The sequence below is a fragment of the Clarias gariepinus genome, chromosome 26, assembly GCF_024256425.1.
Source record: "Clarias gariepinus isolate MV-2021 ecotype Netherlands chromosome 26, CGAR_prim_01v2, whole genome shotgun sequence".
Taxonomy (NCBI): Eukaryota; Metazoa; Chordata; class Actinopteri; order Siluriformes; family Clariidae; genus Clarias; species Clarias gariepinus.
Window position 1 is genome coordinate 23,687,803 of NC_071125.1, and position 12,167 is coordinate 23,699,969.

General features: G+C 41.2%; 1 protein-coding gene across 3 annotated transcripts in view; it reads left to right on the top strand.

Moving 5' to 3' along the window:
- Positions 1–12,167, top strand: part of ctnnd2a (catenin (cadherin-associated protein), delta 2a) — a 302,677-nt gene that overhangs the window by 210,522 nt on the left and 79,988 nt on the right. For all 3 annotated transcript variants that reach the window (XM_053488242.1, XM_053488240.1, XM_053488241.1), the window contains exon 10: positions 3,547–3,760. In XM_053488242.1, the coding sequence (XP_053344217.1) occupies positions 3,547–3,760 (214 nt within the window). The remainder of the gene's footprint in view (positions 1–3,546; positions 3,761–12,167) is intronic.

Genomic DNA, 12,167 nt, shown 5'->3' on the forward strand with positions numbered 1-12,167 from the left:
GAAATGGGTGGTGAAAATATGTAGCGCTGTTGCATCGCTCCATCGAGAAGCGTTCACAAGAAATGCCGTCTCTCTCGTTATACGATATCCGCCGGGGTTTCCTGTGGTCTCAGGGTCTTAGGGCCCAAATACAGTATTCTTTTCTACATTGTGCTTTTTAACAGGGAATGGATTAAAAACCACGTGTTATGGTTGATATGGTGACTCTTTCTGTAATAAAGGAGACAACTGAAGGTTATAGAAAGATGAGTCGAGACACTATATACTGTACTATGCATGCTTTGTGACTTTGGTGTCAATGCTCATGACCTTAGATATTTGGTCAGAAGCAGAAGAAACACTTCCGAGCCTGGAGCCGAGCGCTATTTATAGCAGGTGGTCCTTACTTCCCCTTCACCCGTCCCCGCCCCCCTCCCCCGCATCGTCTCTGTCTGGCTTAAGTTCAGCTTCATCAGCCGTTTTTGGCAGGAAATCTAATCCGTCGATTTCCTTTTGTGCGTGCGTGTGTGTGTGTGTGTGCATGTGTGTAAAACTCTGAACCGAGCCGAAAGAGCTTCTAAATCTCTAATCGAACACCTGAGAGTGTGTGATTTGGCCGGGCCGTGCAGTCGCCATCACTTACTAGAGTTATTTCATTAACCGGCTGCATCGAAATGAAAAAAAATATATATATATAAAAAAATCACAAAACCAAAAAAATGGCGGCCCGTGGCTCGCCCGGGTTTGAGACGGATGTGTAGACTCGTTCTCAGGCTGCATGAGTCTGACTTAGTTTTTTTTTCAAAAGCATCTGTTGAGCCGTCTGAGAGCGTGATAATTCATCATGCTGCTGACACGTTCATTGTTTCCTTACACGCTGCATAAAAGCGAACTTTTTTTCCCCTCCGAAGTGGCGAGCTCAATATGTGGCCGGGTTTTAGACAGCCCTTTGTCTCGTGATGCATGCTAATTGGAAGAAATCAGATTACTTTTAAAGCTTGGGATGGCCTTAAGTTTTTTTTCTTTCCCCTAACCAGGGACTGATTGGATTTTTTTTTAATGTCCTCAAAATGCTCGAGGAAAGGAGGAGAAAACATCCATCACTATGGAGACAAGGTGTTTAGAGTGGATTCTTCTCTGAAAATAACGCTCTTCTCCTGGAGTCTCGTGCGTGGTTTCCTCCAGGTTCTCCGGGTTTTCTTCTGACTTTCATTTCACAACTCCACTTAGCTACACAGTGTGAATGGGGTCTGGCATGTTCCCGCCTCATGCCCAGTGATACCCGGGACGGACTCTGGATCCTCTATCTCCACCCTGATCAGGGTCAAATTCATTTCTTTGGTTGTTATAATAATGTCCGGTGACAAATAATTGGCAGACATGATGATGGTGATGATGAAACATGTCCAAGTTAAGCCCTCAGCATATTTGATGTTGGCTTCCATGAACAACATGGCATAATTACAGAGCGAATGCTAGCTGTGCCAACTCTGAGGAGCAAACACACCGTGCACCAAACATGTGAGTGGTCTTACTTCACAGCAAGAAGAAGTCAAGCTGATGAGCGGTAATCGTCCTTTAGTTGTAGAAGTCGTCATGAAATTTTAATAGTGCCTGGAGCAATCATACTGTAAGCAGAAGCAAGTACAAAACCCTGCAAAAAAAATGTGTGCAAGCTTGTAAGTTCACGACGTATGATTTCATCATCACGGACCTCTTAAAAAGTCGACCAAGCATTTTTGTGGAAGCCAGAAAGAGACACACAACCAGACGGAATGGTTAATCCTGGGTTTTAATATGGTTCTGTGTTAACCTTCCCTGAAAGGTTAGCTTTAGCTGCATGTCTTGTGGGAGGAAACCAGAGTACCTAGAGGAAACCCATCAAGCACGGTGAGAACGCACACAGACCCAACGTGGGAATCGAACCCCGTCCCTGGAGGTGCAAAAAGGCATCGCTAACCTCCACGCCACCATTCCGCCAAATCCTCTTTATCTCAGAAAAAAAAACCTGATTAAACAGGTGACGGTTCATTATATAGTCTTAAAAAAAACAAAAACACCACCAAACATCATCCAACCCCATTAAACGACTAATTTCCACTCACTTTAAGACCACTTTCCTGAACCGCCACACAAACCCATGCATGTCTTCATCGCACTCAACTCCTGCAGAGTGCTCTTGACGTATATTAACATAAGCGAGAAGAGAAACCCTAAAGTGCTGTGAGAATTATAGGACGTGCTGGACGTATCTCTCCGCTCATTTCAGGAAGCCGCCGAGGTCTGAAGAGAATAAACAAGCGAGAAAGTAGGAGTTAGGTGTCAGTCATTGTGATTTTGAGCGGCGCTCTCTCAGGCACACTTGGCACTCTGTAGCCGCCTCTTTAATGAACTTGGCTTGCTTTAATTGATTGATGCAGAACACAAAGACGCTGTTGACTGAGACTTAGTCACACTGTTTGTTCTCACATGGATGATTCAGAGGCTGATCCCCGATGCATTTTAGTCCATGGCTGGCTTTGAGAAACTCGTCTGCTTATGAAAAGGTTCCTTATACATGTAAGATTTGATGAGTTTCTTCATGAGAATAATAATCCTGATTGACTGTGAACTTTTTTTTATTTCAAAATGATTTCAGCTTTTTTTGTCTATTTATTTATTCACTTAATTTATTTATCCATTTCAATAAATTGTCTAAAAACAATCAGGTAAAAAAAAAAGTAATTTGAGAAAATCTCCCAAATTATTATTATTATTATTATTATTATTATTATTATTATTGTTATTATGATTATTAATATTATTTACATAATCTACATTTACACATACTGTATATAAATCTTTATAAGAACACTAATTAAGTTTTTTAAAGATGTAAATAAAATATTATTGATAATATTTTGTTGTATTATTCCCACCACGATTTTCATTATTTGCTTAAGTCTCTATCAAACAATATTATTTTCTTTTTATTTTATTAATATTAATGAATGTATGTTTTTTATTTGAACTTTTTTTCTAGAAAAGGAATAAACATGTCTTTAAAAGAAAAAAATCAGATTGGAAAAATATAAATATAAATATATTTTTATATAAATAGGTTCATCATCCATTCATTTATTTATGTATTTAATTCAGAGAATTATTTAAATGTTACATCCATTTTCTACCCATGCTAATAAATGACTGACTATAAAAGATGCTAAATATACAGTAATACTTAAAAACATATAAATATTTTAATTTAGATTTCTTTATGTAATTTCTTCTTCAGTTAATTCCGAGTTGTTGTTGTTTAAAAAAACTAATTTTCTTTAAGATTTCACAGGATTTTAAGAGTCTAGTAATTTTTGATTGAGCTACATAGCCACAATGTCTTTAATATAACAGAAATCCTAACAGAATAATCTTTAAAACTGATACACACGCAAATGATCCTTCTTTTAAATCTGTTTAAAAAGTATAAACGGCATCCAGAAGCGCTAGAACTTCCAACTGAACACCATTACACGACCATTACACGACCGCCAGGAATGAGACGAACCCTGTGCTCTGTGTGTCCCTCAGATCCGGAGGCAGGGTGGGATCCCCTTGCTGGTGGACCTGCTGGATCATCGGATGGCGGAGGTGCACCGGAGCGCCTGTGGAGCTTTGAGGAACCTCGTCTATGGGAAAGCTAACGACGATAACAAGATCGCCCTGAAGAACTGCGGAGGAATCCCGGCGCTCGTGCGTCTGCTGAGGAAAACCTCGGACGTGGACATCAGGGAGCTGGTTACAGGTAAGACTGTGGTCCGTGGTCTTCGTCTTAGTCCTGATCTTTGCTGAAGTCTGTTTTGATGATTAGAACCGCGAGGTGAAAGTCTGATATGTCAAAGTGATTAAAGTGTGTAGTGTATACCATAAATTAAGGTTAAGTGAGGTTTAACGTCTATTTATTTTATATTTTATTTAATTTACATGTCTTTTCTAAATGTAAATGTCTTTTTTAATATGAAAAAACATGATTATAGTGTTGGAAATGAGTAATATCAATAATATTTTTGGGTGGCTGGAACGGATTATCTGCATTTACATTATTTTTTATGAAAAATACTGTAGGAATTTAATTATACCATTTAATAATTGATGTAATGGGCCTCATTTGAGAGCTTCAAAACATCAAAACTGCCACCGCACACCCACTCCCTTTTAGCCACGCCCCCTTCCTTTCAGTCACGTCCCTTCTATTAACCAAACTGAACTTATCACATCGCTGGGTCTCATTTGCATCACTAAGTCTGTTAGTACAAAATGTAACATAAATGTCACACAGGACCACACAAACGCTCTAACACTCAAACACCGTTCCAGCGGACTCCCTGCTCCACATATTGTTCAACAAGGACATTGTGACACCTGCACAGCTTGAAAGTGACGTGCCTCGGATGATGTGGATCAAAATGAAATGAATTTTAAATCAGAACTGAATGAGGTCTTGACATGACGCATAATGTGAGCTACAGACGAACGTCTGACTCGAATTCACCGTGAGATCCCTGGAATGACCACGTTTATGTGTTTATGATTACAGCAGTAGGTCTTAAATACGGGTAATATTTTGGGCATGTTTTCAGAACATACGGATGTGGATGAAGCATCATAAAGAGCATCAGCTATTGCAGTCTTCTCTTGTTCGTTTTAGTATGAAACATTAGTTTTGCTTAAATTAATTTAACGCATCCTTTTCAAAACATGCCGAGTTTCCTTTTTCAGACTCAGACGTGACATTGTGTTTTAATAATCTCTAAACCTGCTTGTTTAATGACACATGTCCAGCAAGTCTGTGTTTCCCACTTGAGGGTAAATTAACTCCATTACTGCATAATTTATCCACCAATGGACTGATGAGGGTTTAGCGAAAGTGCTTCAGAAATATCCACCACGACTTCTTGGGTTAGTTTAAAGTTTCGCTCGTGCTTCCAGTCCTTACCCTGAAGACAATGAATCTTTCTCCACTGTCTGGGTTGCCTGGGTAGGACCTTCTGGTTGTAGGACGCAGATTGGATCCTTAGTACTGGCGTCATGGTATTTGCCAACAATGCTGCAGGAAAATCTATCTACAGTACTTGTAGATCTCACTGAGTAGATAATTAACAGAACATCAACATCCATTCGTCCATCTTCAACTGCTTATACGAAGTTGCTAACTGTAGCAGTTCCAGCAGGAACCCCAAACCTTTGTTTTCCCCGGCCACCCCAACCAACTTTGACTGGGGGATCCTAAGGCGTTCCCAGGCCTAAATTAGATTAGATTAGATTAGATTAGATTAGATTCAAATTTATTGTCATTGTAAAAAGTACAGAGTCAATGAAATGCAGTTAGTATCTAAATAGGAATAAGTACATAAGTGGCCTATTTACAATAAATAACAATGCGTTATCACAAACAGAAGATGCAGTAGTTACAGTATGGTATATATACTGTATAGTGATATAATACATAATATAGTATGTATATATACAACATTTATACAACAGATACAACTATAAATATATACGGTATATATAGAGACAGCGAAAAAATGTATACAGTACATACAGTACTTCAGGAAAAGAAAAACTTGTATAAATATTTGAAAACAAAATGTATTGCTATACAGTACGTTATATATTGATATATATGATAATACTGTATTATTCATATTATAATAATATAATATACAGCATTGTGTATATACAACAAGTGTGTATACATATTTTGGCCGACTCTGTGTGTGTGTGTGTGTGTGTGTGTGTGTGTGTGTGTGTGTGTGTGTGTGTGTGTATACTGTATACTGTAACAGTGTTTGGCCAGAGTGTACAAGTCTCTGGAATTGTACTGAATCCATGTTCCTGAATTCAGGTTCTTAAATCCGGCAATGCTCATTTCATCTGGATACTTCATGTCTCTTCCACATCTCAAAAACATTCCAGTATGTCGTTTAGCTTCTCCAAATTGTTCCTGGGTGCGAATGAGTGTGTGAATGTGTGTCCTGAGATGAATGGGCTTTCCATCCAGGAGGTTTTCCAACCATGACCCTGAATATAAGAGTATTACTGTATACCCTAGTCATACTAGAGTACTTTAGTGTTCTTTAGATTGTCCATGTGGGGGGAAAAAGTACCAGTTCTACATACAATAGAACCCTATAGTCAGGATTTCCTCTCTATTCCAGGTAGTGATGGATTTGAACCTATAAAAGAAGCAGATAAGTCTTAACCGTTGATGAAGGCCGGCCTTATCAGTGTATTATAATCCTTTCTTCTATCAATCAACCTTAGGCTGGATGTAGAGTCTCGTTTACATATTTCCCTTTATTTTCCATCTTTCACACACAGAACAGAAGAACTTCATTAAACTAGACTTTTTAACAATGCTTTACATTTTGCAAACAGGGAAGTGTGTTAGCGGAAATAAGCAGCTTTATAGTAGATAGTGGACGGATGTGGCTATGCCAGAGAAGCCTGCTGCTGGCCTGGAAAATGCAGATTACCATATAAATTAAACCCCATGCTGTGCAGCGTATTTAGAGTGGCCGCTGTCACTGTTTAATCAGCCGGCCAGAGACCCGAAGGATTCTCATCCTCTCTGCCTCTAATAAGCCAGTGAATCAGAGTCACGCTTGGGCTGCCTTTGTAGGACCACATGAATTTAGGACCTGTTAACTGGAGAAAGGTTCCTGAATATATATATATACAGGGCTGCTGCCGCTTCTGGAGAGCAGATCAGTTGCTTGGCCTCACTTTCTTCCTCCAAAGATGAGAGGCTGAGAAATAGACCGAGATTCAGATCAGTTTGGGTTGCAGATTATGATGCAGATCATTTCCCATGCTCAGAAAAAAAGACTAGCCTTTGGGATAACTGCATGAGTATGTTCTTGTCTCATCTTGTCCACTTTAGACGACAAAGTTATCCAGCAGCAGTGTCAAACACCGAGATTTAAACTCTCTGTTTTACGTTTAAACGCCGTGTGATGTTCGAACATTAACATTCTCCATGACCACAGATGCCTGTCACAGTCCTTGGCCACAGGACAGGACATAAATGTTTTAGCAGAGGGCTGTTTATGAGGTTTTTAAAGCATTCAGTAAATTCTTAGTGGATGTGTTCGAAGCACAAGGTCTTTTCCTGCATCTCAGAACAACCACTCGCTTTCAAAAGAAAAGCTGCAGAACCTCAGGGGTTAGTTTTTTTTTTTTCTTGTTTTGAGTTGTGTGTGTGTGTGTGTTTTTCTTCTATGAGTCATGCATTAATTGATATACAGTGGCAATGTGGAGCAGATGGAATATTAGTCCACACTCAGGAAGGAAGCTGGTGAGAAACTCTGACAGATGAAAATCCCTCGAGAAGCAGCCGAACGCTTTGGCACATGGACCCGTTTGGCTCTGGTTACGGATCATTACTGTGTTGTGAAACCGAAGACTGAGGCTCTGTGGAGTACAACCAGGAAGCATATAACCAGAATAAGAATCCATTTTCATGAGAATAAGAATCCAAGGCGTAAATGATTTACCATCCAAAGAACCCATGAGGAACTAGCCATGGATCCATTATGTATAGAGCTTCTCCTCGGTGGGGTTATGGGAGGTCTGGAGCCTATCTCAAGGAACATACACTGCATGCCACACACACACAGTCATACAGTACACTTCATTTTGAAAAACCAATCAGCCTACACTGCATGTCATTGGACTGCAGGAGGAAACTGGAGTACCCAGAGGAAATCCACCAAGCAGGAAGAGAACACGGTTATTTGTATTGTCCTTGTTGGGAATCTGTAAAGGTTCTAGGGGTCTAGAACCCTTAAACATGTTAAAGAAAACCTTCTTGCTGTTTTTTTCCCCTAAGAGTAAATCAAGAAAAATAATTGAAGTTCTTAAGTTTGTCCCTTTTGAAGAACGTCATATGTAGAACTCTAAAACAGATGCCTTGCTTTTACAAGTAGACCCATTTTAGGAATGCTACAAACCCTTGTGTATTCAAAGTACGTTGGAAAAGAATATTAATAATGAAAAAAAAATCTTTGAATTTTCCAAGAGTTTTTACTATAGAAGGTCTGTTTATGGTGCGGTGTGGAACCCTACAACAGAGTGGATGAGTTCTGTGAGTGACAGAACTGTAGAACCATTTGGAACCAGATAAATAGCCAGTTTATTTAAACCATGTAGTTCTGTCGTCCTTGATTTCTAAAAATGAAGGATTTCGATACACAACCCTGCAACAGAGGGTTTTCTTTAAAAAGTAGAATCCATTCAAGAGGCGAAAGTCCTGTGGTGCTCTATTCTAAGTAAGAAAAATAAATGTGAAAAAATAATCCAAAGCGCGTTCCATTGCTTCCTGTTATAGGAGAACCCTATAAGTCCAAAGTTCTATGTGTAACCTGAAGTCTTAGTAAGAGTCTGTGGCTTGTCTTAAACTTTTAGGCTTGAATTAACAGATGGACTTCACACTGGTCCAAACAATCTGAGACCCTGCTGATGGCGTACGGTTCGAGGAGCAGTTTAGGGTCAGACTTGACTCCAGTAGTCACCTCTATAGATCACTGAACAACAAGTGCATTCGTAATGTTTTAAAAGTGAAATCTATCGGCTTCTTTTGTCCCTTTTTTCGCAGATATTCAGAAGTTCAGCTGTTATACTTCATTGTTGACTTTATTGCATTTTTTTCATTGGGAAATAAACACTTGGCTGCAGAAAAAAGGGTATTTCTTTTAAAAAAGGAATCAAGTTAAGAACCTCATGGAATGCTAAAATCTCACACTCATCTCCACACCCCATAGTGTCCATTAAAGCTAAAGTCTATAGAAGAGTTAAGAGTTGAATGTTTTGTTTTTCCAGGGAAGTGATAAAGGTTCCAACTGTACAGCATCGAGTCTGAGGGGTTTTGGAGAGCTGCTTCAGGAAATAAGCAAACTTACAGAACGGTTCCTTCACCAATGAAAGTGGAAAAATCAAAGGAATGCTTTTTCAAAATACTTTACTCGATTTAAAAACATTTGTTGAAATGTCATTAAAATGTTACCAAGTTTGTAACTGTAATACAGGAGCATCGTGTCCATCACGCTGCACAGAAAGAGAGAGAGAGAGAGAGAGAGAGAGAGAGAGCCCTCTCCTGTGTCATCACAACTCCTCCACACACTTCCATCCAGCTCCTGCGAATATAAATCCGGCAACGTTCTTAGTCATTTATTCAGAATGAATCAAAATGATGACTCATTCTAAATGTTCATGAGTTATGACCTTGTTAAATTCGTGCTCGTTGTTAGTTTGAAAGAACGCATTATAAAGTCCAGGGTTTTCTAAACGAATCACTTAACAGCTTTAGTCATGAAAAATGCACGCCCTCGTTTCCCTCTCCTGCAATCCATTTCCTGAATAAGGCAATAAAAGTCAACAACAAAATGTTTTGCAGCAAGATGAGCATTAGCATGTGTGCTTAATAAAACATGGCTGCCGCAAAGCGTTGAGCTGCCACTGGCGTTAGATTAATGCTCTTGTTTTAGCCCGTTCTGTATGCATACGTTCAAAAAGCTGCCAGTTGGTCGCTAAATCGGAGACGTCCTCATTAAACCTAAAAATTGTCACGAGTCTGTGTGTCCCTCTGCAGCCAGGAGGTGTGATTAGAGCTGCTTAAAGTGCTTCAAGTGAGGTCTCTCGCTCTTTCACGATCTCTCACTCTCTGATTAGGCGGCCTTTATTCAACAGTCAAGTGTTTATTTCACAAACCCTTGTGTTTTACTCGCTGACAAAAAGCAATAAAGTCAACGATGAAGTAGAACAACTAAACTTTTGAAAAGAAAAGAGACGAAAGACGCTGATAGACTTTACTTTTAAAACCTTACGAATGCATTAGTTGTTCAGTTATCTATTCAGGTCACTTACGTTACTATCAAGTCCAAGTCAAGTCCAAAGGACCAAAACTGCTACTCAAGCTTTAAGGGTCTCAGGGATGATGGTTTAATTCATGCTTATATCTTCCAAGAGGTCAGATTGAAGTCCATCTCTTAATTTCAGTTTCAGTCTCAACCTAAAAAGTCAAATCCAGAAAAGCAAATATCAAAACTTTAAGTCAAGCTAAAGACTCGTATTAAGACTGCTTTATCTTAAGTCTAAGACTTGGAGTTGAGACTTACAACCCATTCTCCAAACAATGGAGTCGAAATTTATTTGTCAAATTCAAGTCTGAAGTTCAAGTCCAAGTTTAGTTGTCAAGTTGATTTTTTTTAAAGCCGAAGTTTCAAAAGTTCAAGTTGAATCCTCAGGTTCACGTTTAAATTAAAAGTATCATAAGCTCAAGTCGAGGCCTTTTAGTCAAATCTGAAATCTTGTCCAAAACGTCCAGACTTGGACTTGAACGTAAAAAAATGTATTGTTTTATCTTTTTAAGTTCTATTTGTTGACCTGAGCAGGCTAGCTCAATGGTTAAGTCTACAGATCAGAAGGTCATGGGTTCAAACTCCAACACCAAAAACTCCAGCACCTTCTGGGCCCCTGGGTAAGGCCCTTAACCGTCAAAAGCTCTAACATATACTGTAATGTAATGAAAGTAATGTAAAGTCTAAGTTGAGTCTCAAGCTCAAATCCCAGTTAAAACCCAAAGTTCAACTCTCATAGGTTAAAGCTGAGTCCAAATCCAAAGTCTCAAATCCAAGTCTTACTTTCCTGAAGTCCAAGATAAAGACTATTTGGATCTAAACTCGAGACAAAGATTTTTGGACTGTACTGTATATAAAATTTATATCTAATATCACGCAAATGAGGATGGGTTTGTCAGGAGCGATGGCTTGGTGGATGGATCCAGAAGCAGGTGCAGGAGCAGCACGCGAGTAGCTCTGGTCGAACACTGTAGGTGCGTGACTGAGTCAGCAGGTGCGCGCGCTCGGGGCCGTGAAATCCGTATGCGCAGAGTAAATGCAGGGGCGTGGCGGTGTGCCGTAGTCGGGAGAGCGTGAGCTTGGGTCTGAGCCGTGAAATCCATCAGCGTAGCGTCAATGCCAAAACGTGAGGACAAGCCGTGGTCGAGAGAGAGCGAGCGTGGGTCTGAGCCGTGAAATCCGTCAGCGTAGCGTCGATGCCGAGACGTGAGACTAAGCCGTAGTCGAGAAACGAAAGTGAAAGTCCGAAGCCGTTAAATCCAAGAGCAGTACAAAATCAGAATCGTGAGACAAAAGGCGAAATCGAAAAGACAGGCGAGGTTGGCAACGTGAAACTACATGAACAAAAACGCGAGAAAACTGCGGCGAAACAACACACAATAATCCAGCGGCGAGGCAGCGCGCTGCACTTCTTTATAAGCTGGGTGAAATCAGCGCCAGATGGGAAACCGGTGTGCTGGCGTGGCGGTCCGGGAGGAGCGATGACAGCGTGGGAAAGCATGACCACGTGATGAGAGCCTGACAGCGTGGGAAAGGAAATGTCACTTAGTGGACAATTGATGACGCGTCGTAGCTGGGAAACGTGGAACGTAGGGTGGATCCGTCGCATGGACGAGGGGAGTAGGAGTCGAACTGCACATGGGTTGATTATCCTGGTGATGGTGAAGGGTCCGATGAAACGGGGGGAGAGCTTGCGTGAAAGGGTTCTCAAGGGAATGTCCTTAGTGGCGAGCATGACTCGGTCTCCTACCCGGTATCTGGGGGCCTTGGTGCGGTGGCGGTCTGCCTGTTTCTTATAAGAGGAGCGGGTTCGTAGCAGGGTGCGTCTAGCGCGTAGCCATGTTTGCTTGCAGCGGCGGACGAAGTGTTGGGCTGACGGGGTCTCCCCCTCTAGTTCCTGGGCTGGGAAGAGTGGAGGTTGGTAGCCTAAGCAGCACTGGAACGGGGACAAGCCTGTCGACGAGGAGGGCAGAGAGTTGTGGGCATACTCAACCCAAGGGAGGAATCTGCTCCAGGTGGTCGAGTCCCGAGTTGTCATGCAGCGGAGGGAAACCTCTAGGGCTTGGTTCATCCGCTCGGTTTGTCCGTTGGACTGAGGATGGAATCCAGACGATAGACTGGCAGTCGCTCCGACAAGTCTGCAGAACGCGCCCCAAAAGCGAGAGGTGAACTGAGGGCCCCGATCCGAGACGACGTCTGTGGGCAGACTATGGAGGCAAAACACGTGGAGAACTAACTGCTCCGCAGTCTCCTTGGCGGAGGGCAGCTTAGGGAGTGGGACGAGATGCACTG